Source organism: Lagenorhynchus albirostris, chromosome 3, assembly GCF_949774975.1.
Source record: "Lagenorhynchus albirostris chromosome 3, mLagAlb1.1, whole genome shotgun sequence".
In the NCBI taxonomy this organism is placed as follows: domain Eukaryota; kingdom Metazoa; phylum Chordata; class Mammalia; order Artiodactyla; family Delphinidae; genus Lagenorhynchus; species Lagenorhynchus albirostris.
The window spans coordinates 52,057,902-52,084,445 of NC_083097.1; the positions used below are offsets into that span (position 1 = coordinate 52,057,902).

At 37.6% G+C, this 26,544-nt stretch overlaps 1 protein-coding gene across 5 annotated transcripts in view; it reads left to right on the plus strand.

The window, feature by feature from the left end:
• Positions 1 to 26,544, plus strand: part of NLN (neurolysin) — a 100,182-nt gene that overhangs the window by 28,401 nt on the left and 45,237 nt on the right. For 2 of the 5 annotated variants that reach the window (XM_060143021.1, XM_060143022.1), the window contains exons 2-6: positions 9,569 to 9,828; positions 13,587 to 13,735; positions 22,401 to 22,508; positions 25,031 to 25,133; positions 25,747 to 25,907. In XM_060143021.1, the coding sequence (XP_059999004.1) occupies positions 9,569 to 9,828; positions 13,587 to 13,735; positions 22,401 to 22,508; positions 25,031 to 25,133; positions 25,747 to 25,907 (781 nt within the window). Of the gene's footprint in view, positions 1 to 9,568; positions 9,829 to 11,625; positions 11,739 to 13,586; positions 13,736 to 22,400; positions 22,509 to 25,030; positions 25,134 to 25,746; positions 25,908 to 26,544 lie in introns of those variants that run through there. The other 3 variants (XM_060143023.1, XM_060143025.1, XM_060143024.1) reach the window with 3 other exon arrangements.

Here is a 26,544-nt window from a genome sequence, read left to right on the forward strand (position 1 = left end):
TTTTTTTTTTTTTTTTTGTCAGCACCATGCAGCATGCAGATGCAGGATCATAGTTCCCTGACCAGGAATCAAACACATGCCCCCATGCATGGAAGCACAGAGTCTTAACCACTGGACCACCAGGGAAGTCCCAGTGCTTATGCCATTTAATAATTAATTTTTAAAATTTGTTTCAAATAGAATCATAAAAAATGTTAAATTGCTCAATGTATTCAAAGAAAACATAAATGAGTATTTATTTTCAAAAATTTTGAGGTAAGACCAAGGCCTTTTGGTTAAGGGTGAATAGCTGGATTGGCATTCCTCACTGTCCTTGAATAAACTCTACCAGAAATGCATTATTTTCACTTCCAGTTTCAGTTTCTTTAAAGTGAAGCAAGAACACTCCAGACACACATAAGTAATCTGAATTCAGAAGCCTTCTGAATCTTTGTAATTCTTTTCTCAATCTTCTATAGCAGCAGTTTTTTGGTTGGCTTTTTAGTAACTGTCTTTTTTAAAGTATTCCCAAGATAGTTTACCAGAAAAACAGATCATTCTTTTTGCATGCATTTAATCAGTTAAATATTTAACTTACGTTAAAATGAGTATAGAGGGGTGGAGTCGAGGTGGAAGACCAGGAGGATGTGGAGTTCGAGTCTCCTCACAACTAGGGCACCTAACAGGCACTGGTGGGGGACCATGGACACCTAAGGGGGTGGGAGGAACCCCCGAGCGACTGGGTAGGACGTGGGGGGTGTGGATGGGGGGAGGAGAAGTGGAAGTGGGACGGGAGGTGGGTCCCAGGCCTGATCGTCTTCCCTGTAAGGCTCCCTTTCAGCATGCTAAGCCTAAGCCCCACCCCCACATCTCCACTCAGGACCTTACCTCCCTCCAGCTGTGTGGGTCCCTAGCCTAGGCCCCGCCCCTGCCTAAGCCCTGCCCCCTGCCTAAGCTCCACACCCACAGCCAAGGCCTTTTCTGGCCTTTTTTTCTTTTTTTTCATAAATTTATTTACTTATTTATTTTATTTTTGCTGTGTTGGGTCTCCACTGCTGCGTGCGGGCCCTCTCCAGTTGCGGCGTGTGGGGGCCACTCCTCGCCACGGTGCGTGGGCCTCTCATTGCGGTGGCCTCTCCCGCTGTGGAGCATGGGCTCCAGGCACGTGGGCTTCAGTAGTTGTGGCATGCAGGCTCAGGACTTGTGGCTCGCAGGCTCTAGAGCGCAGGCTCAGCCGCTGTGGTGCACAGGCTCAGCTGCTCCGTGGCATGCGGGATCCTCCCGGACCACAGCTCAAACCCACGTCCCCTACATTGGCAGGTGGATTCTTGACCACTGCGCCACCAGGGAAGCCCCTGGCCTTTTTTTCTTTTCTTTTCTTTTCTTTTTAGGTTGTGGTTCTGTTTTATATTTTTATTTTTTCTAATAAGTTTTTTATTTTTCTACTTTTATGTTATTCTCTATTCTTTGTTGTTGTCCTGTTACTTCACTTATATTTTTATTTCTGTTCCTTTTGGCTTGCTCCCCCCACCCCATTTTTTTTTCTGTTGTTCTGTTTTATCTTGTTGTTGTTACTTCACTTATATTTTTATTTTTCCTAATATATTTTTCATTTTTCTAATTTTATTTTTTGTTATTTTACTGTTCCTTTTTTTTTTTTTTTTTTTCCTTTCACTATGCCACATGGCTTGCAGGATCTTGGTTCCCAGGCTGGGGGTCATACCTGAGCTCCTATGGTGGGAGCATCGAGTCCAAACTGCTAGACTACCAGAGAACCTCACTCTCCAGGGAATATTAAGCAGAGTGAGGTCTCCTGGAGGTCCTCATCTCGGCACCAGAACCTGGCTCTACCCAACTGCCTGCAAACTCCAGTGCGGGATGTCGCAGGCCAAACAACCAGTAAGACAGGAACACAGCCCCACCCATCAAAAAGAATGAGAAAACAAAAAAATATGTTACAGACAAAGGAGCAAGGTAGAAACCTACAAGACCAAATAAATGAAGAGGAAATAGGCAACCTACCTGAAAAAGAATTCAGAGTAATGATAGTAAAGATGATCCAAAATCTCGGAAATGGAATGGAGGCACAAATCAAGAAAATACAAGAAATGTTTCCCCTAACATGGGAAAGGAAATAACCACCCAAGTCCAGGAAGTGCAGAAAGCCCCATACAGGATAAACCCTAAGAGAAACACATCAAGACACATATTAATCAAACTGGCAAAAATTAAATTCAAAGAAAAAATATTAAAATCAGCAAGGGAAAAGCAACAAATAACATACAAGGGAATCCCCATAAGGTTATCAGCTGATTTTTCAGCAGAAACTGTAGGCCAGAAGGGAGTGGCAGGATATATATATAAAGTGATGAAAGGGAAAAAGTCTACACTCTACTCCACAAGGATCTCATTCAGATTCAACGAAGAAATCAAAAGCTTTACAGACAAGCAAAAGCTAAGAGAGTTCAGCTAAACCTCTAGGAGGGAAACACAAGAGAAGAAAAAGACCCACAAAAAAAACCCAAAACAATTAAGGAAATGGTAATAGGAACATATGTATCAGTAATCATCTTGAATGTAAATGCATTAACTGCTCCAACCAAAAGACACAAACTGGCTGAATGGCTACAAAAATAAGACCTGTATATATGCTGCCTACAAGACACCCACTTCAGACCTAGGGACACATACAGACTGAAAGTGAGAGGATGGAAAAAGATATTCCATGCAAATGGAAATAACAAGGAAGCTGGAGTAGCAATACTCATATCAGATAAAATAGACTTTAAAATAAAGACTGTTGGGCTTCCCTGGTGTCGCAGTGGTTGAGAGTCCACCTGCCGATGCAGGGGACATGGGTTCGTGCCACGGTTTGGGAAGATCCCACATGCCGCGAGCGGCTGGGCCCATGAGCCATGGCCGCTGAGCCTGCACGTCCGGAGCCTGTGCTCCACAACAGGAGAGGCCACAACAGTGAGAGGCCCGCGTAGCACAAAAAATAATAATAATAATTTAAAAAATAAAGACTGTTACAAGAGATAAGGAAGGACAATACATAGTGATCAAGGGATCAATCCAAGAAGAAGATATAACAATTATAAATATTTATGCACCCAACGTAGGAGCACCTCAGTACCTAAGGCAAATGCTAACAGCCATAAAAGGGGAAATGGACAGTAACACAATAATAGTGGGGGACTTTAACACCCCACTTACACCAATGGACAGATCATTCAGACAGAAAATAAATAAGGAAACAAGCTTTAAATGACACAATAGACCAGATAGAGTTAATTGATATTTATAAGACATTCCATCCAAATGCAGAATACACTTTCTTCTCAAGTGCACATGGAACATTCTCCAGGATAAATCACATCTTCGGTCACAAATCAAGCCTCGGAACATTTAAGAAACTTGAAATTGTATCAAGCATCTTTTCCGACCACAATGCTATGAGATTAGAAATCAATTACAGGAAAAAAACTGTAAAAAACACAGATACATGGAGGCTAAACAGTGCACTGCTGAATAACCAAGAGATTGCTGAGGAAGTCAAAGAGGAAATCAAAAAATACCTAGAGACAAATGACAACAAAAACATGACAACCCAAAACCTATGGGATGCAGCAAAAGCAGTTCTAAGAGGGAAGTTTATAGCAATTCAATCTCACCTCAAGAAATAAGAAAAATCTCAAATAAACAATCTAAACTTACACCTAAAGCAACTAGAAAAAGAAGAACAAAGCAAACCAAAAATTAATAGAAGGAAAGAAATCATAAAGATCAGAGCAGAAATCAATGAAATAGAAACAAAGAAAACAATAGCAAAGATCAGTAAAACTCAGAATTAGTTCTTTGAGAAGATAAACAAAATTGATAAACCATTAACCAGACTCATCAAGAAAAAAAGGGAGAGGACTCAAATCAATAAACTTAGAAATGAAAAAGGAGAAATTACAGCTGACACCACAGAAATACAAAGCATCATAAGAGACTACTACAAGCAACTCTATGCCAATAAAATGGACAACCTGGAAGAAATGGACAAATCCTTAGAAAGGTATAACCTTCCAAGACTGAACCAGGAAGAAATAGAAAATATGAACAGACCAATCACAAGTAATGGAATTGGAACTGTGATTTAAAATTTTCCAACAAACAAAATTCCAGGACCAGACGGATTCACAGGCAAATTCTATTAAACATTTAGAGAAGAGCTAACACGTATCTTTCTCAAACTCGTTCAAAAAATTGCAGAGGGAGGAACACTCCCAAACTCGTTCAAGGAGGCCACCATCACCCTGATACTAAAACCAAAGATATCACAAAAAAGGAAAATTACAGACCAATGTCACTGATGAATTTAGACACAAAAATCCTCAACAAAATACTAGCAAACAGAATCCAACAACACATTAAAAAGGTCATGCACCATGATCGAGTGAGATTTATCCCAGGAATGCAAGGATTCTTTAGCATACACAAATCAATCAATGTGATACACCATATTAACAAGTTAAAGAATAAAAACCATATGATCATATCAACAGATGCAGAAAAAGCTTTTGACAGAATTCAACGCCCATTTATGATAAAAAGACTCTCCAGAAAGTGGGCGTAGAGGAAATCTACCTCAGCATAATAAAGGCCATGTATGACAAACCCACAGCAAACATCATTCTCAATGGTGAAAAACTCAAAGCATTTCCTCTAAGATCAGGAACATCAAAACAAGGATGTCCATTCTCGCCACTGTTATTCAACATAGTTTTGGAAGTCCTATCCACGGCAATCAGAGCAGAAAAAGAAATAAAAGGAATACAAATTGGAAAAGAAGAAGTAAAACTGTCACTGTTTGCAGATGACATGATACTGTACATAGAAAATTTTAAGGATGCCACTAGAAAACTAATAGAGCTAACCAATGAAGTTGGTAAGGTTGCAGGATACAAAATTAACAAACAGAAATCTCTTGCATTCCTATACACTAAAAACAAAAGATCAGAAAGAGAAATTAAGGAAACAATCCCATTTACCATTTCAACAAAAAGAATAAAATACCTAAGGAGGAATAAATAAAATACCTTAGGTAGGAATAATACCTAAGGAGGCAAAAGACCTGTACTCAGAAAACTATAAAACACTGAGAAAGAAATCAAAGATGACAAACAGATGGAGAGATATGCCATGTTCCTGGATGGAAGAATCAATATTGTGAAAATGACTATACTACCCAAAGGAATCTACAGGTTCAGTGCAATCCCTATCAAATTACCAATGGCATTTTTCACAGAATTAAAACAAAAAATTTTACAATTGTATGGACACAAAAAATACCCCTAATAGCGAAAGCAATCTTGAGAAAGAAAAATGGAGCTGGAGGAATCAGGCTCCTGGACTTCAGACTATACTACAAAGCTACAGTAATCAAGGCAGTAGGGTACTGGTACAAAAACAGACATATAGATCCATGGTATAGGATAGAAAACCCAGAGATAAACCCACGCACCTATGGTCACCTAATCTATAACAAAGGAGGCAAGAACATACAATGGAGAAAAGAAAGCCTCTTCAATAAGTGGTGCTGGGAAAACTGGACAGCTGCATGTAAAAGAATGAAATTAGAGCACTCCCTAACACCATACACAAAAATAAACTCAGAATGGATTCAAGACCTAAATGTAAAACTCTTAGAGGAAAACATGGGAAAAACATTCTTTGACATAAATCTCAGCAAGATCTTTTATGAACCACCTCCTAGAGTAATGAAAATAAAAACAAAAATAAGCAAATGGGACCTAATGACTTTTGCACAGCAAAGGAAACTATAAACAAGACAAAAAGAGAACCCTCAGAATGGGAGAAAATATTTGCAAACTAATCAACGGACAAAGGATTAATCTCCAAAATATACAAACAACTCATGCAGCTCAATACCAAAAAAACAACCCAAACAAAAAATGGGCAGAAGACCTAAATAGACATTTCACGAAAGGAGACATACAGATGGCCAAGAGGCACATGAAAAGGTGCACAACATCACTAATTATTAGAGAAATGCAGATCAAAACTACACCTCACACTGGTCAGAATGGCCTTCATCAAAAAATCTACAAAAAATAAATGCTGCAGAGGGTGTGGAGAAAAGGGAATCCTCTTGCATTGTTGGTGGGAATGTAAATTGATACAGCCACTGTGGAGAACAGTATGGAGGTTCCTTAAAAAACTAAAAATAGAACTACCATATGACTCAGCAATCCCACTACTGGCCATACACCCTGAGAAAACCATAATTCAAAAGGACACATGTACCCAATGTTCACTGCAGCACTATTTACAATAGCCAGGACATGGAAACAACCTAAATGTCCATCAACAGATGAGTGGATAAAGAAGATGTGGTACATATATATAATGGAATATTACTTAGCCATAAAAAGGAGTGAAATTGGGTCATTCGTAGAGATGTGGATGGACCTACATCCACATCTCTGCGAATGTAGGGATGAGTTTGTCTTACAGAGTGAAATGTCAGAAAAACAAATATTGTATATTAATGCATATATGTGGAATCTAGAAAAATGCTACAGATGGATGAACCTATTTGCAGGGTAGGAGTAGAAACACAGACATAGAGAACAGACATGTGGACACGGGGGGAAGAGTAGGGTGGGATGAATTGGGAGATTAGGTTTGACATAAATACACTACCATGTGTAAAATAGCTAGCTAGTGGGAACCTGCTGTATAGCACAGGGAGCTCAGCTCAGTGATCTGTGATGACCTAGATGGGTGGGATGGGGGTGGGGAGGGAGGTTCAAGAGGGAGGGGATACAGGTATACATATAGCTGATTCATTTCATTGTACAGCAGAAACTAACACAACATTGTAAAGCAATTATACTCCAATAAAAAATTGATATAAAATAAAATAATTAAAAGGAAATGAGTATAGTAAGCATAAACAGGTTTTGGAGCAATTAAACTTGACTCTTGGTGAGTATATAACTCAACTGGTTGAAGGAGAAATGTGGAAATACATTGGAAAATAATCTGCCAGCCTTGAGTGTAACCATCAACCAGTATGTTTCACATAGACAGTATCAGTTATTGTAGAGAGACAGTTAAAGGGGGTCAGTATTCTGGCTTCTCCTATGTTAAAAATGCACCCTTGTATGTCTCAGCCCCTTATACTGCGTTAGCTCTCCTTGTTTTCACAGCCAGCTCTATGGAGAGTTGCTGAGGTGCACTCTCTCCGGTTCTTTACCATCTCCATAGCCCTCGATCATAGTAATCTGACTTGCACTTCTGCCACCCCCCTAACACTGCTCTTGCCAGTCATCAATGACGTTCCTGTTGCTGAATTCAACAGAGACTCTTGTGTCTTTCTTGAGATTTGTACATTTCATACTGTTATTCACTCCCTTTTTCAGTGCTTACTTTTCACAATTCCTAGAACCCAACCTACTTGGTTTTCTTTCTACCTCAATGCTTAAACTAGAGTTAGAGCTCTGTTGTTCTTCTGTTCTCACTCTGCAAATTCCCTTGGGCTAGTTCAACCACCCATGTAACTCCAATTACATTTTTTTTTAATATCTATCTTTTTTTTTTTTGGTTGTGTCAGGTCTTAGTTGCAGCACACGGGCTCTGTGTAGTGCCGCGCGGGCTTAGTTGCCCCACGGCATCTGGGATCTTAGTTCCCCAACCGGGGATTGAACCGGTGTCCCCTGCATTGCAAGACCGATTCTTAACCACTGGACCACCAGGGAAGTCTCCTCCAATTACATTTACTAGTAATGAATTCCACTTATGTGTGCTACAGCCGCTTCAGACTTGGCACGTCCAAAACTGAATTTCCCTTTGTCCCACCAGAGAGCCTCCTCCTTCATCTGAGTCCCCTGTTTTAGCGACAGAGCCTCTGTCCATCCCTCCAATTCCAAGACAGAAGCCTGGACGTCATCCTTGAGTATCTCACCTCCTCCCGACATCCATTCAATACCAAGTCATATTGATTCTTCTTAGTGAATATCTACTAAATCACTCCAATTCCCCCTATTTCCTAGTTAGGTATACCATAATATTATGCCCCAGTTACCATTATAGCTTCTCTCTGGGAATGATCTCTCTTTTCTAAACATTTCAACTCACTATAATTTGAGTGATTTCTTTAAAATGCATGTCTTTTCTCATCTCTCACCTGATTAAAACCCTTCAGTGGCTCTGTCATTGCCTTCAGAGTAGGTTTGAACTCAAATGATTCCCAAGGCTCTTCATTCTCTAGTCCCTACTTAACTTTTTCAGATTTTTCTTTCCTTACAACCTTTGACCTTTGGATAATTTCTGCACATTGTTCAGATCTTGGCTTGCTCACTGTTCCTTCTAGAAAATCTTTCTGGAAAAGCTCCTTCTGTGCTCTTTCAGAGTTCTCCCTGTTGGCACTCATCTCAATGCAGTACAATTACCCATTTATCAATTAGTCTTCTCCATGATATAAATAGCAGGGTCCCAGTCAATTTGCCTTTTTATCCTTCGTGCCTGTCACAATGACCAGACACAGTGCATGCTCATAAATATCTGTTGAACAAATGACATTAAGCAAGTCACTTAGCCTCTCTGAGTCTCAACTGCATCATCTGTTAAAAGGGAATATTGTCCTGCCTATGGTTGTTTGGGGGTCTTGTAAGATAATAGGAATTAAGTTTAGTATTGTGGTTAAGAGAGTGGGTTCTGGATCTGTACTACCTGGTTTTTAATCCTAGTTCCCACCATGTAGCCAGCTGTGTGACCTTGGGCAAGTTACTTAACTTCTCTGTGTTTTAGTTACTTTGGCTAAATGGAAACAACCACAGTATCTGTCTCATAGTATTGTTGTAGGGACTGAGTTAATAAATGGAAAGTAATTAATACAGTGCCTAAACACAATAACTGTTAGCTATTAATTATAATATTTTTATTTATAAGTTCTAGAATTATATATTATAAATATATATACACACATATGGCATCAGTTTTTAGTTTCAGTGTTTTAAGTGGGTAAAGGGTTGGTATCATTCCTTTATCTTTTAGGATAATACCATAGCTATACCAGATTTTATTTTTTAAGTCTTAAATTCAAATTGCCATAGTTGATTTACATGAAATTTTGGTAAAACATTTTTTAAATTGTTGTTCAATATAGAAAGAATTTTGAAAATGTTTCCTTGCTGAGTATCAAAATATTGATTCTACATACATAGTAGGTGGATATTAGCACAGGAAAAATGTTTAAGTAAGAAAGATTACTGGTTTAATTTATAAAGGACAATTATTATGTCTTTGACACCTAACTTTATTTCTCTATATGATTTAATTACATAAGCAATTCAGTGTTTGGAAAGTCCAAATTCCATTAACTCTGTAACTATTCAAGAAAACAAGGAAGTAAAGAGCATTTAGTTTTGTGCATATGTATTCACCTGAAAGAAATTTGCTCAATTTTAGTAAAAAGTTCTTTTTCCTTTAAAATTTAATTAGATAATACACATTTGTGTGTTGACTTTGGACCAACAAAATGCCTAATTTTTATCTTTTTTCTGATTCTTCGTAGAATTGGTGGTTCCAGGATTTTATTCAGAATGACTTTAGGAAAAGAAGTGATGTCTCCTCTTCAGGCAATGTCTTCCTATACTGCAGCTGGCAGAAATGTTTTAAGATGGGATCTTTCACCAGAACAAATTAAAACAAGAACTGAGGAGCTCATTGCACAGACCAAACAGGTGTACGATAATATTGCAATGCTTGACATTGAGGAAGTAACTTACGCGAACTGTTTGCAGGCACTGGCAGATGTAGAAGTGAAGTATATAGGTGGGTAGGATGCAAAAGCACATCAATATTTCATTTTGTGGGCATCATAACCCATTTTATGCTTCCTGTCTTGGCAATTCATTTTCCAATTTTATAAGACATTGATTTTTACATAATGATTTGTAATTGCTTAAATGATTAATGATTCATAATTGCTTAGAATTATTTATATTACCTGAGTTAAAAATTTTTATTATGTGGCAGAGGTGCTGTAAAATGTACAGTCTCATTACAACTGCTTTCTGGAGAGCAATATATATCAAAACTTTTGAGAAGTTCATACCCTAGCCCCGTAATTAATTCCACATCTAGGCATAATCTAAAGAAATAATCAGTTATAGGAAAAATCATGTATAAACTTATGTATAAACAGGTACTCTATCATAGCAAAAGCTTGGAAACAACCCCTAAGTGTCAACAAGTAGAATAGCTAAATAAATTATGGTACATTCACCCTCTGTAACATTATGTAGCCATTAAAATCATGTTTAAGAGACGTATTTAATAACATTAAAAGGACAGAGAAAGAAAACAAATTTTAATAATGGCCAATATTTTTGGTACTAGGTTTATAGTCTTTCTGTGATTTGTAGATCACTTTTAGTTAAACATGAATTCTTTAAAGTTATTATAAAAATGAACACATTAAATTTAGTTTCTTTATCATTAATATTTCAGTAGGGATATAATGGGTACATTTTTATACATTTGTATTTCTTTTTAAGATATTGTCCATCTGTCCCACCTGTCTAAATGCTAATATATGGATTAAGACAGTGATCACAAAGATAAATGATCCAAAGGAGACTTTCAGAACAATTGATAATGGAGCTAAGATAAATTTGATATTTTAAGTGATCTTTCTCAAAGAACAGTGTGTTATTTGGAAGCAACCATTCATTGTTTTTTCAGGTTTATAGTTGATTTTTCATTTACTCTTCATGCTTTTCTCTATTTTCCGTATTTCCTACACTTAAAATATATTATTTTAATAATATAAGTATTAAACCCTTTGAGTTGTAAGGAATGAAGATTCATGCCAGTTTTCTCAAAGAACTGGATATATTTTGTAGGATAATTATGGCTAAACAACATTGGCTGTGTAGCCAAGCATCATAAGAACATAGGTTGTCTGTAGAACTGAATTATCATAAGCATTTGTATGGATTCTGGAATTTGGAAGGTTGTCCAAAATCCTGCACAGCCCTAGTGACCTAGTCATCTCTTCCCCACCAAGAGTTCCCTACCCTATGTCCCACCATATAGGGACTTGGCTACTTTCTCTTCCCTCTGCATTTCTGTTTCAGTTTCTGCCTCTTAATACCAACTGCTTCACTCTCATTAATAGCCACTAAATCTTGCTACACGCCTTGAGCTTAAACTCTTCAGTAAAAAAAGTCTGGTTGGTCTTGTAGTTAAAGTCAAAGGAATGGAGGTGGTCCCTATTCAGCAGAGCTTTCCCAGCAGGCAATTTCGTGTGCATCTCCCACCCTGTATGTGGTTTGTCCTTGGTTCACATACTCACTTCTTCAGTCACTTATGACTAAGACGGTGTGCCAGCCTAGTAGCTTATGCATTTAGCAAATGTAAAAATAGGTGGGGAAAAAATCTTTAAAACAGAATTATCTTAAATTCTGTTTTTTCTTCCAGTCATACATCTTTTAAATATACCTTTAGTTTTGTGGTATTTTTTCTTCCTCTCCTGTAAATTTATCTTTATGGGTTAATCATAAAAATGTTTGAGTTTCGGATTAGAGTTTTAAAGACTAACTTTCTCTTATCTGTGTATGTTCTCAGCCTCCTGCAGTAGCTGTTAAAACCCCATTTGTCCAGTGTCAGGTACCGGGCATCAACATTGTTTATAGTTTGGCAGTGAGAACATAAGTCTGGTTCCAGGTCTTTGTGGCAAAGTAAGGAAGGAAATGGTTTTCAATATTATTGTTTGTTTAAGAATATGTTTCCAGTTTTAGACTCCTGCATTTTGTTCTGCTCATTTAAGTTCTTGAGCAATTTTGATTCCTTCTTAATATCTTTTTGAGCTAATTTTTAAAAGTAAACAGAAATTGTGACTATCTAGTTAACTCACTTAAACAAGTGCTGTATGTATTAAATGTTAAATCTTACATTCTTTTCTTTCTTTAATCAAGGGACAAAAATGATATATTAAATCTAAAATAATAATTATCTAATTTGATTTTTTTAAAACAGACACTATGAATTTATTGATTTGTGGCAATTTTTTTACAGCTTTCTTTGTGACAATGTTTTAAGAGGACTGATATGCATAAGGTAGCTTGTTTAACTGGACAATTCCGTGGTATGTAAAGGATAGCTTTACTGTCTACCATATATCACACGTGTAAATGTTACCTATTTATAATACCTTCAAAGTGCTAAAGATAGTAAAATTAAAATATATTCATTGTCACAGCATAACCACAACTATGGTTATAAACCATACTGATTTTTTTTTTTTGCTGTAGTATGGATTATTTCACTGACATCAGATTTTTGCCTAATTAAAGTCAAAATGCAAATGTTTGAAAAACCCAACAACCAACTTTGATATGTGAAAATAAGAGCAGATGACATTACTACCATCATTTAACAAGAATAGCCCCAGTATTCAGCTGCTTACTGAATATGTCCACTGAGATTTCTGAGAATTCTGAAATTGTATGCAGCTTTTTATATTTGTATGAATGTTTGCATTTGGGGGAGGGTCCATGACTTGGATTAGATTTTCTAAGGAGTCTGTCATAAAGGTTAAGAACTTCTTTTCTAAACAAGCCCCATCCCACTAAATAGGCCTACTTGTTTCTTAAACATCCTGTTTGTTTGCCAGTCCCCATGCTTTCAGTCTCTACTTCTCCAGTCCTCAACTGAGCTCTTCCTCTCACCCCGCCCATCCTCTAAGATCCAGCCTTCTCCACAAGGCATGGCATAATGCCCCAGCCCTCGGTATTGCAGACTTTGAATTTCTGTCCCATTCATTTGACAGCTAAGCTGCTCTGTCCTGTATTGTTATCTTTTCATGTATTGTTCCCTACCCCCGACTCCCAGACTATAAAATGCCTCAGTATAAGAACTATCAATACATCTTTTCTTTTCTTGTCTTTATTTTTGGCCACACCGCTCAGCATTCAGGATCTTAGTTCCCTGACCAGGGATCGAACCCGTACCCCCGGCCATAGAGGCACAGAGTCTCAACCACTGGACCGCCAGGGGAGTCCCCAAGAACTAGATCTTTTAAATTGGGAGATTGGGATTTACATATACACCCTACTATATATAAAATAGATAACTAATAAGAGCCTACTGTATAGCACAGGGAATGCTACTCAATACTCTGTAATGGCCTATATGGGAAAAGAATCTAAAAAAGAGTGGATATATGTACATGTGTAACTGATTCACTTTGCTGTACACCTGAAACTAACACAACATTGTAAATCAACTATACTCCAATAAAAATTTTTTTAAAAAGGACTACATCTTTTTTTTTTTCTACATTCCCAGTGAATAAATTGCACACTAAACATCCTTTGGTAAGTACTCAGTGTACACCCTTATTGTTCCTAACAATGCCCCAGGAATAGCCAAGTCCTGTGTTCGATGCTGTTTCTTGATAGCCCTAGGAGCCTATATGGAAAGTATGTAATGAAAAACTTATATTCGGATAATCATTCATCTAGGTACAAGGTATTTTGCTTAATACTGACTTAATGAGTCCTTATGGTTTTTTCCTCTGTTAACAGTGGAACGAACCATGCTAGACTTTCCCCAGCACGTCTCCTCTGACAAAGAAGTACGAGCAGCAAGTACAGAAGCAGACAAAAGACTTTCTCGTTTTGATATCGAGATGAGCATGAGAGAAGATATCTTTCTGAGAATTGTTCATTTAAAGGTAAATGATCTTATAATTCCCTTTAAAAGGAAAAAAAAAACTGACAATAAATAAGTAAAAACCTTTGACCAATGATAAAAAGTATTTGAATGTTCCTAGATTTTGTTTCTAATTATTATGATAGTGGGCACAACATAGTGTTATATCACTTAGGTTTATTTTAAGTTACTAATTACATTCACTTAAAATTTTTAAGACCAAGTATTAAAAGAGTGTACATCCATAAATCTAAGGCTTTTTAGCCATCATGAACTTAATGGTTTGATGTAAAAACCTCTTTGAATTTTCAAAATTTTGCAAGGTTTGTATTAGATCAGATCAACTAGAAGCGAATGGAGTTGAGTTATCTATAAATATCATGTGGTTTTGGCCACAATAATGATGACATACTGTTGATGCTGCATGCCAGAGACATTCCTATCTGTCATCCTTACATTTTTCAGGACTCACAGAAATTATGGATTAAGAAAGCTCTAAGTGGGTCTGCCTTGAGTATTTCAGGTCTTTTCATCAACGATGTTGGTTTGCTTCCTAGCATTTTCATCATGTCTTTGCTTTGAATTTTTATTTTCATGGAACTCAGCAATTTGTTTGGAAAACAACCAGTGTTTTACAATCCTAGGCATTTTTGTTTAATTTTGCACGTTGTATATGCAAAATCTCAAAATTTGTGTTCTTTTTAGCAAGTTATGACAGGAATTGAAATAAAAAGCAGTTTTATTTCAAATGTTTTATTTGTAACTCACTGTAGAATATGTAATCCAGAATTTATTTAGGCATGTAAGACGTACATGCTGCCTATTTTCTAATGTAAGACAAACATTTTTCACCCTTAATTTATGTTCATCTATGATGGTTCATAATTGTTCATCTTTGGCACTGTAAAAATAACAAATTAAAATAACTATGACTATTTTTTGCTAGTTAAATTATTCTCTTTTCAACTTTTAGCTTCACTTGTTATTCTGTACAATTCAAATCATGGCCCTTATAGTCTCCTATTTTTATTTAATCCCAAAACAATCTAATTTCTTTTCTATCTGGATATTATATATGTACTGTAGAGCTTTTCCCCCACATTTCTAATTTCCTTTGATTAATTCTTTTTTCATCCTGACTTCTAAGTTCTCATTTGGGATTTTCTAGCCTCAAAAAGGTATTGCAGTCTTAATGTTATTGAGTCTAATGTTTTTGTTACTTTTCCACTGTTTCTGATTCTTACAAATGTTATCAAGATATGGGAGATTTGTCGCTTTAGATTTCTTTGTTAAACTTTTTAACAAAGTAAACTTTGTTAAACTTTGTTATTTAAAAAAAAAATTTTTTTTATATTTAAAAAAAATTTCTTTTTTAAATATTGTATGTATTGGCCTCTGATCCCACTAAATTTGGGAACAAATTGCTGCCTGTGTAGTAGACGAGACAGCAGCCTAGTACACTGTAAGTGACCTCATAAACACCAGTGCATGTATCAGATTTGTTCATTGACTTGAGCTGGTTCACTTCAGTGTTTTATTATATTAATTTGTAATTGTTTCAGATTTAGTTCCATAATGTTTCCTCTTTCCACAGGAGTTTATTCTCATACATGTGGATTATTATGTGAACAATTTCAGGGGCATTTAGAATGTTAAGGCTACATCAGAATAATTTTAAAAATAACTATTGTGTTTGTTTATGAATTGGAGCTTATTTGGTGAATTTAAATACCTTCCTTGACAAATAGTTACATTTTTTAGTCAGTATTTTTTAAAATCTAGAACTATCAGAATCAGTTTTCTGCTAGAGTTGGCCACTTTAATAGATGGTAAATCTCATCCCATTCATAACTAAAGGACAAAGTTAGATATATCTAAATCCTGTATTTAATTTTTCCTGTAACACTGTAAATAAAATAGGGCTACCATGATATAATACATGAAGCCTTCCTTAGGCTGGATAATAGGATTTTAAATTTATGTAGAGTCATCAATTTCAGGCATGCTCTCCTAAAATGAGGGTGCTCTGAATAATATGGAGGTCTCAAGATACCACCAATGTAGGCAATAATCAAATGTATTATCTTAATTAGAGATAAAATGTTATTTTAGCTCTTATGTTATTTTTCACTTAATATTGATGAATAGAAATGTGAAATTACTTTTGCCACAGTTCTTTATGGCAAAATCTGTGCTCAGTAAACATCCTATTTATCTGTTGATGTACAATATGTAATTCTAAAGCTTAGTGGCTGAACATAGCAACAATCATTTTATGTTCTCTCATAGTTTCTGTGGATCAGGAATTCAGGAAGGTATTAGTTGGGCAACTCTGGGGTCTTGCATGTGGTTTCAGACAGTGGTGGCTGGAGCTGGAGCATGTAGAGGCTAACCAGTTATCTCTGTCTTCATGTCCCCCTAGGGCACCTCCATGTAGTGTCTTTATATAGGCTAATTTGGACTTCCTCACAGCATGACAGCGTCAGGGTGGTAGGACTTCTTTCATGGAGACAGAGGGCTTCAACGCGGATGTTACAATAAACTACACAGAAGCTGCATTGCATTTTATGACCTGTCTCAGAAGTCATGTAGATCACTTCTGCAATACCATACTGATGGACTAGTCGCTACGATCTACCCGGATTCAAGGGCCACCACATCACAGTCTAGGAAGTATCATCTGATTTGCAGTCATGTTTCAAAACCTTTAAAATAAGCAATTTGTTGACTAAATGGATAGATGAAATCATAGTAGAGCATGAGACTAACCAGTGTGCTGTAGTCTTCCTACCTCCTTCCCAAGTGTGGCTAGTAATACTACTTTACATTTGTATAGCAATATAGTTATCTAAGTTAACTTTTATACCAATCTTGTGAAGTATCCCTTTTTATTAGTAGAGAAACTGAGGCTCAGAAATGGTAACTTTCCAGGAGCCATAGAAGTGGCTGGTAAATGTTTGCCAGAAATCATGTAGACTTTACACTAAAACCCTCAAGGGAGGGACGTGTCGCATTTGATTCTATTTTGCATCTCTGGCAGAGTGCCTGGTACAAAGTACAGTAAACACTTAATAAATGTTCTTCAAACTAGAGTGAGAAACAGTGACAGATCCAAAAAATAGGCCTTCAGTAATTGATGCAAGGACAAGGGTTATCCATGTGGGGTAAAAAATACTGGATTGCTCTTCACAACTAAATGAAAAACAATCCCTAATGGATTAAAGTCTTAAAAAGTTAAACTTTAAAGCTTCTGGAAGTTTATATAGAAATATACCTTTATGATATCTGATCAGGGAAGTATTTCTTAAGACACCAAAAGTGCTAACTATAAAATATAAGGCTGATAAACATGACTACATTAAAATAAAGAACTTTAATTAATAAAGTGAAAAGGCACTAATTCAAAAAAAATACTCAAATACTAAAAAAAAAAGAAATTTACAAAATATGAAACTAGGGCTTCCCTGGTGGCACAGTGGTTGAGAGTCCGCCTGCCGATGCAGGGGACACGGGTTTGTGCCCCGGTCCGGGAAGATCCCACATGCTGCGGAACAGCTGGGCCCATGAGCCATGGCCGCTGAGCCTGCACGTCCGGAGCCTGTGCTCCACAACGGGAGAGGTCACAACAGTGAGAGGCCCGTGTACTGAAAAAAAAAAAAAAAAAAAATGAAACTAGCAAAGCATTAATACCTAGGATTTATAAAGAGCTACTGTAATCAGTAAAAAAGACGAACATCCCAATAGAAAAATGGGCAGATGACATGAAAGGTATTTCAGATGAAACACAAATGGCAGTTAAACATATGAAAAGATGTTTAACCTCATTAAGTCAGGGAAGTTCAAATAATGACTGCAATAAGATACCATTTTTCACTCACCAGATGGGCAAAAATGAACAAGTCTGACAATGCCAAGTATCTGTGTGGATGTGAATCAATGGGAATATTTGTGCACTGCTAGTAAAGGTGTAAAATTATTTTTTAAATAATAGTAATAACTAATTCAGAGAAAAATCTAATATTATGAAGTTGGATCTTACATTCTCCGTAACTTAGCATACCCTCCCCACCCCCACCTCAGCATTTACCTAGAAATAGGTTTGCATTTGTTCACAGGTGACATGGGACATGTATTCGTAACAACATTATGTATAATAGCAAGACACTGAAACAACTCAGATTTCCATCAACAGGAAAATGGAGCAATAAATTGTAGTAGATTTACAATGGGATGTTTTATAGCAGTGAAGGAAATAAACTACAGCAACATGCAACAGCATGGCTGAATCTTAGGAACAACGAAAGAAAAAAGAAATTGCAGAACACTGCATACAACATGATATCATTTAAAAATAAAAGGTTTGTACTAATAAAAATAAAAAAATAATAAAAAGGCCAAAAAGGAGCAAAACTAAACAATGTATACGTAAGTGGTAATACTGGAAGAAAATGTGTAACACAAAATTCAAGAGAGTGGTTACCTGTTACATAGATAAAGGCAATAGTGTTTTAATATTGTATTTCATAAGTATAAGGGTGGATTTAATTTGTTTTCAAAACATATATATGTAGTTATAGTCATTTGTAGATTTCAAATATTACAAAAACAAATAACATTTAATGTATCCTTAATTCTAAAATTAATTCTGAATTTTCTAGAAGAAAAAAAAAGTGAAAAACAGGGATGTCCTCATCCCTTTAGCTAAAACATGTCCAGGTATCAAAAGCCAGCAGTATGGACTCAAGTCTTGGTGTTTCCCTGTGCTGACAAAGGCTTCTCGATCATTGGCTAAAAAGCCTGCAAAGATCAAAAAAGCCACACTGGTGAGAAAAAAATGTACAATGTCTCCATGTTGAAACAATCCAGGCCTGTAATATTTTATTCCAGTGGCCTACTGAGTAGTAAGTACAGGAAAGGGATTCTTTAGTGAAATTGAGTGAATTATACAAGCTAAATTGAGAACTACAATTACCTATTGTAATATTATTTATATTTTTTTCAGAGCTGTGGAACTTGGTCTTTGCCAGTTCGTCTTAGCCAATTAGTAATTTAAACAGAAAAGTTTTAATGTTACAGTGTAAATGAATAGGTCACAGGATTAAGTATAGATGCTTTTAAGCATGTGATCTACCAGCTGTGGAAGAATCAGTGCCTTAAAACCGCGGTTTAAAAAAAAAAAAAAGAAAACAAAAATTTTTTTTGAAGAGGAAAAGCTCTGTCCAAAATTCAACATAGCAGTGGTAATTCCCTCTACTTACCATGCCTTCTTGATTTTGAAATGCGTAAGTCTAGTCGTTGGTCATAATACTACTGAACCTTGTACCTTTGTCAGGCTCTTAAAAGCCAAGGGATCCTATATAAAGCATCAACTACCTTGCCTTAGTTTCCCCGTTAGCCAGTTGTCCCTCTTTTGTGCTTCTCAAGTACAATACTTACTCTCTTTTCACTCACTACATGATATTAACATTATTTGCTGATATATCTTTTTTTCCCTCCATGTGACTTAAAGAGCCTCAAGGATATTCATCTTTGTTTTCCTGGTGCCTGACATAAATTGGAGCTCAGTAAATGGTTGTTGAATGGAACAGAACTAGTCTCAGTTAAAATGTGTCTTCATGCAGTGCGGTACCCCTCTCCGTGTCCTCACTCTGCCTGTGGCCCACTCAAAAGCAGAGACTCATGATAGGGTATTGAGTTAGGAGTCAGCAAGAGGCCTTTCTGCAGCCCTCCTGTCCAGAGTGTAGGCAGCTGCCTAAGAACATCCTCTTCACAGTAGTAGGATAGAAACCTGATAGCAAAAAAAAAAAAAAGAAAGAAAGAAACCTGACAGCAAATGTGATTGAAAAAACAAAACAAAACGAAAAAAAGGGAAAGACACTGCAAATATAAAAGAATTTATTTCTATCCCCATTTTTACCACTAAACAGCTGTGTGATATTGGAGAAATCATTTAACCTCAGTTTTCTTGTCTGTGAAATTAGTATATAAACATACATGTAAGAACGTGTGTGTGTATGCACTCACACTTTTATATAAAAGTTCTTAGTTACAGGAGGAAGATGGGGAAAACTAAATCTTGTCATCACAGAGTTTAAAATAAGATCCCCTGCTGTCAGATTATATAAATTTGAAAATTACTTCAGAGAACTTTAGCTCCCTACTCCCCCAAAGAGGCATGAGACCTGGTTCAGATTCAAGGGGATTAAATTCTTTTTCAGGAAGGAAGATGCAACTGCGGCAGAGCAGTGTAGAACTGTTGGCTTATTCCCTCTTAGAAAATCCTTGGGCAGGAATTCTGACCTTGCCTGGAGATTATAAGGGAGAATATTATTATGATCAGCTTTGGCACAGGAATGTGCTTTAGAAGCACATTTTAGACATGCTTTACTCCTACCAGAGCCCTCCGGAGATTTCCCAAGACCTCAGAGTCTGACTGGCAAAGGGTGTCTGGATATAATTGAATCAGATTTTTGCTAAGTGTCATTTTTGTGGTAAGTCGAATATTTCAGTACAGGTAATTTGTTCATATTTAATTAGACCTAATTCAGAGCTGATTTTTCTCAGAACATCCTTCTACCTGTTTACACTTGGATTACCTCTTTGGGGAGATAGGTAGTTTTACCTAATTTAGACCAAGAGTTTTGAGTTTACTGTGCCGAGTACACTTTCAGGCTTTCTGAAGTAGCAGCCCTGCTGCTCCCAGATATGGCAAGTCCAGGCCCACTGAGTATGAGAGCCCATCCTGATCAAGCATTGGCGTAGAGTAAGAATTCTGCTTACATCAGCTGGTGAGGATTATGATGAGCCTCTGTCCTAAGCTCAGGGCCACATGTGACCAGGTGAATGCCAGGGACCCAAAAACCCATGCTGCTGTCCAGCTGTGTGCCTTACTTCTGCCTTGGCCCACTGCCCCGGTGGGAAGGTCCCCTGCTCTGGACCTCAACCTGATCACTTGGGTCCTCACAGTGTACCCAACCCTTGCCGGGCCCTGCTCACCAGTGATTTTTTTTTCCTCTCTTCCACTGCATATAGCTACTGCCTAGATTCTCCCCAGTCTTACAACCTGGAGTATCATCCTGTCTAGGGACTCCTGTTGCCATGCCCCATATCTCAGAACAGACTTCCTGGTGCTGTTAAAGCCAGCCTCAGTCAACCCACGTTAATCACATCCATATGAACACTATGATTTGAACTGCTGGCCGTCTTTGAGGGAATCAGCCCACAGCCCAGCTATCTCCCTAGCCATTCTGGGTTTCTTGCCATTGCCGGCACCTGCTGCCGGGATCCCAGTATGTGCCAATACCAGCTAGGGAGGGTTCCCACTCCACTCATGCCAGCGTGCTCAGAAATTCTCCAAGGGCACAGAAGGGGTTATTATGGAAGAAGGGGTTATTATGGAAAAAGGGGTCTAACAGTTCTCTGCCCCCACTGAGAATAAACTCAGAGGAAGCTGTGAGTAATATATGCATAACAAGTGCTTTAGTACTATGACAAAATTATTCATTGGCAGGTAAAGTGAGATACAGATTGTTGTATTAAGTAGGACCCTCAGTTAAAATACAACTCTGTTTACCTGCTGCAACAAAATATAAAAAATGACAGACCTATTGCAGCAAGAGCCTTTTACCAGCAGTCTAAAATGCAGACTCTAAAGCTAAGCACAGTCCTTTTAAAGATCTGGTTAGGTGGGAAAATATAAAGCTTGGGGTGAACAGCCCAAGTCTTTCACGGAGAGAGTGCAACCAGAGTAGGTCTCTGAGGCTGAGAGGGCTCTAAGGCTCTAGAGACAGAAGTCCCTCGTTGGCTCTCAACCACACTGAATCCTTTGCACCTGTTGAATCTGTCTGGAGCCCCTTTCCTCCCAGGGACCACAAACTAACCAGCCACCCAGATGTGCCATGTATATTCTGCCACGTGTTTTGAAGATACTTGGAAAAATCTGATATGTTTACTACCTTGCTGTGGCCGGGGGAATTTTCCACTCTCCTTTAGGGCCCTCCGTCCTTTTGAGTGAGTGTTGTTTGCGTTGCTACATGTAGGTTCACATGTACTGTCCAGCTCTCCTCCTCTTTGTGCAGTGCTAACTCATTTTCCCCAGATACTTGTCCATATGCAGCTTGATGTGGTCCCTTGATCTCTCTTACCAAATGACAGTAAGGCATTTTTGAAGTGTTGTAAGCCTTTTGCTGGGGTTCTATCCAGCTGTCCTTGTTTAGTATGTTGGCAAAAGAGTCCTCTCCATTTTTGTAGAATTTGCCCATTATTTCTATTTTTGCCTCTCAAGTGGAACCAGGTTAGCAAACGATAGAAAATTAAATCCAGATGATTTGTGATAAGAAATATGTTTTGTGAAAAGGACTACTCAGTCATAAAGAATGTTTTATGAGATTATGCAAATGTTCCCTATTATCACATTTTCAAGTGGTACAGGCACGCTTGATTCTGATGCAAAGCAAGGAAATTCTGGTTAGCTTTTTATTTATTTAATTTTTCAGTTTTAAATAAGCAGAAGCTCACTAAAGCATAAAAGAACATAGGTTTTCAAAAAGACCTGCCTCATAATCACCTATGTACTTCATAGCCCACCAGAGATGATGAATAAATTTTGCTGTGGCCTCATAGTTTATAATTTACCCATGCACTGTTGTAACAGAAATCAAAGAGGTTGTCACATTCTTTAATTTCAGGAAACGTGTGATCTGGGAATGATAAAGCCTGAAGCCAGACGATACTTGGAAAAATCAGTGAAAATGGGGAAAAGGAATGGGCTCCATCTTCCAGAACAAGTACAAAATGTGAGTTTGTTTCCTTTTCTTATTAGAAAACAAAAGAATAAATAAAACAAAATACAACAAAAAACAGGAAATAGGGAAACACGTGTTTGTAATATGGGATATAACCCATAATACAAATCAGTTTACAATGTATTTAGTAGTCAAGGATTTTAAATTCCACAACTCCTATTAACCTCATGATGACTGACAAACAACTGATAACTTAATTGTTCTTTAATCCTGTCAAGGTTTTATTTGTTTCATGTGTGCCAGGCTTATTTTCCCTGCTCTAGTGCTAGTTCAGATCTTAATAGTTGATTTGTATTCTTACCCCCTTGTTCGTAAAGAGATAGGGCTGGTAATAAAATCCCTATGATGGAGAGTTTTCAAACCAGCATTTTGGAATGGAATACCCTGTGAGTAATATATGCTCCTTAAAGGCGGAGAGATTAGCTTTTCAGACTTTCTCCTTTGTCTAATACCATTCAGATCTTTCAGTTTCAGAAGTAAACTCAGCTGCAGAATTAACTCATTCTTTTGGACAGGATATATAACCCATGATTTATTTCCAGGTTATTCTTCTTGCCAGTAGAACTGGAAATAAGTTGGAAAGAAATTCAAGCCGAGTGATGTAAGCATGCTAGACACATGTGAAAGCACCACTGAGATATGGGCACCTTTCCTCCACCAAAATGCCCTTCAGACACCTTGTATCTTCTTCATCCTAGTTACAGGAGAAGTGTAACTGATCTCGCTTTGCCTTCATGAACATTATATTAGTCAACCCTGTTGAAACAGTCCAAACAATAGAAGAAGTTTATTTGCTTATATAAGCGGAAGATCCAGAGGTAGTTGGGGTTCAGGAGTTAGTTTGAGTCAGATGCTCAGTGGTGTCATTGACCACCTGATTTTTCTATTTCTCTACTCTGTCTCCTTCAGTGTTAGTTATCCAAAGGCTGGCTTCCTTTTATTACTAAAATGGCTGCAAATATAAAAACCCCACCATCCAGAAGGACATAGAGAAGCCTCCATTAGACCTCCCCTCATGTCTTAATGGCCCAGATGGGATCACATGCCTAATCCTGAATCCTTCTTTAGTCAGGGGAATGCCAGGCCTGGGTTCCCTGAACCAGTCACTGCTGCAGTGAGGATGGGATTACCTGATTGGTGTAGAGGTCACACCCTGGACTTCAGATAGGATCCAGTCCCACCTAAATTGCATGGCTGCTGTAGAGTTGGGGAGAAGTGGAAGGGAGCTGGGGACACGACCAAAGTGTCCAAAAATGACACTGCACAGTATGTGTTAAGTCTCAAATTTATTGTGTATACGAATTACCTGGAGGGCTTGTTAAAGCTCTGATTATACAGGGCCCCACCTCTGAGAGTTTGTTTCAACAGGTTTGGTATGGGTCTCAAAATTGGCATTTTTGGACTTGGGTGGTGCAGTGGTTAAGAATCAGCCTGCCAATGCAGGGGACACGGGTTCAAGCCCTGGTCCAGGAAGATCCCACATGCTGCGGAGCAACTAAGCCCGTGCGCCACAACTTCTGAGCCTGTGCTCTGGAGCCCGCGTGCCACAACTACTGAGCCCGTGTGCCACAACTACTGAAGCCCACATGCCTAGAGCCCGTGCTCCGCAACAGAAGAAGCCACTGCAATGAGAAGCCAGCACCCTGCAATGAAGAGTAGCCCCCGCTCGCTGCAACTAGAGAAAGCCCGCACACAGCAACAAAGACCCAATGCAGCCAAAAATAAATAAATAAATAAATTTATTTTTTTTAAAAAAAGAGGGCATTTCTAACAAGTTCCCAGGTGATGTTGATGCTTCTGGTCAGAAGCACACTTTGAGAAAGTGTGTGGTTTATGTAAGTTTTATTATCTAGCACTTTTAGAAGAGTGGGACAGGTTAATAAATTATCTCATGTGTTTTCTTGTGGTGTTCTTTCTGTTGCTTCCTTTGATCTCCCAACTAATACTTTTTTTCCCTACCTAGTACTTTTTATGTAAATGTTAGGGCCCATAAATTGCTTTTATTTGCAAACGGTCTATAAAACTAAGACATATCTTGTTTTCCAAAGGAACCATAGAAGTAATTACTCAGTTCTTATCTCTTGGCTTACTTCAGTACCCAATACTGATTTACTAAATTAAAATTTAGAATTTGGAAAGATTAGAAGTGTTAATTATTAACAGGCTACTAGATTCATTTATTTGCTCAGCAAGCTACTTATTGTGTATGTGCTATATGCCAGACTTTGCTTTGACTATACCTCCTCAATGTATTTAGTTCTTACAAATTTACGTGTAATTTCTAACACATCACCAGGATTGCTTTTTTGTACATATTACATACAAATACTCAGGGACACAATGTAGAAGATTGCAGAAAACTATGGTATCAAGCGCATCTCTAAGAAAGTACTTCCTGAGAGTTGGGTACAGAACCCAGTCTTCATATAAAAGTGAAACTTACTTGACTGATGGCAATAAAAATGAAAATTTCATTTTATTGTTAAGGTCCTGTATTTGTATCTTTGTTTCAGGAAATTAAAGCAATGAAGAAAAGAATGAGTGAGCTATGTATTGACTTTAACAAAAACCTCAATGAGGATGATACCTTCCTTGAATTTTCCAAGGCTGAACTTGGTAAAGTTTTGTTGTTTTTTAGATTAAATCTGTAATTTAGGCAAATAATGTCACCTCACAGTTTGCCAAATCAAAGTTAGAAGAATTCTTTTTACAATGTACCTTCTACAGAACCCACCACCCCTTCTACAAAAAAACACAACCAAACCACATCTAGATTTTAGGCTATAAGAATGTATACTGTTTCTAGAGACAGTCCAGAAGAAATTTCATAATCTTTCTTGGTAACTCATGCTAGCGTTTAACAGCCTTCAGTGCTTTGAATTTTTTTTTGCCTCGCAATGTCCTCTACATTGTAACTTAAACTAGTCTTTCCTTATTCTGTGATGGATTTTTCTTGGCTTAATTTTGCCTGTTCTTCATCAAAATGCCATCTATACAAGTGCACTGAAGCCTGTTCATATTTTGAATTACCGTCTCCCAGGCCACCTGTCCTCTAACTGCCACCCCCATTACAATAACGTCAAAGCGATATTATAAGGGTTGTCATTACTTTACTTGAATTTCAGTTACTCCACAAAATTCCTAGAGCTTCTTAAAGGCACCATGCCAATGCTAAATAAACCAATAATGAGTGGAAAAATTGAAGTATGAGAAAATGATTTTTTTGCAGGTGCTCTTCCTGATGATTTCATTGACAGTTTGGAAAAGACAGATGATGACAAGTATAAAATTACCTTAAAATATCCACACTATTTTCCTGTCATGAAGAAATGTTGTATCCCTGAAACCAGAAGGAAGATGGAAATGGCTTTTAATACAAGATGCAAAGAGGTACTATAAATGTTTGTCTTTCTTTTGTTTTTATGGAAAATTTTAAGCAAAATGTTTGCTTTGTTTACCAATGTTGAATCAGAGGTTGATTCCTCTGTGTGAATTTCTATTTGTGTGAAGGTTATGCCTCCTAAGTCCTCAGACTTACAAGACACCTTTTTCCTTGTTCATTGGCAACCTGCTTGGTATGGCCATAGGCTAAGCTGTTCTAATACAAATAGAATGGATTAAAGAAACTAAAAGTTGTATTCTTCTTCCAAGTCAACAGTCCAGGGCTGGCGGGATACCTCTCTCTCCTCAACAAGTGACTTCTAAGGCAGTTGTCACCATTTTCCAGCCTGTTGGGAAGAGGGAAAATAAAACACAGAGCAAGCATCTTTAAGAAGAAGACCTGGAAGTGACATCCATCAACTCTATTCACATCCCATTTACCCAAATTCCATCATATAACTGTATCTAGCTGCAGGGGACACTGGGAAATATAGTCTTCAGTTGATAGCCATTTGCTCAGCTGAGGGCATTCTATTACTAAAAGGAAAAAACGGAAGAATTAGAAATGAATTCTAAGAGTCAACTAGCCAGCTTCACCACAGTCTGCCTCTCTGGCTATCCGAGTAATCTTGAGCACCCTTTTTTT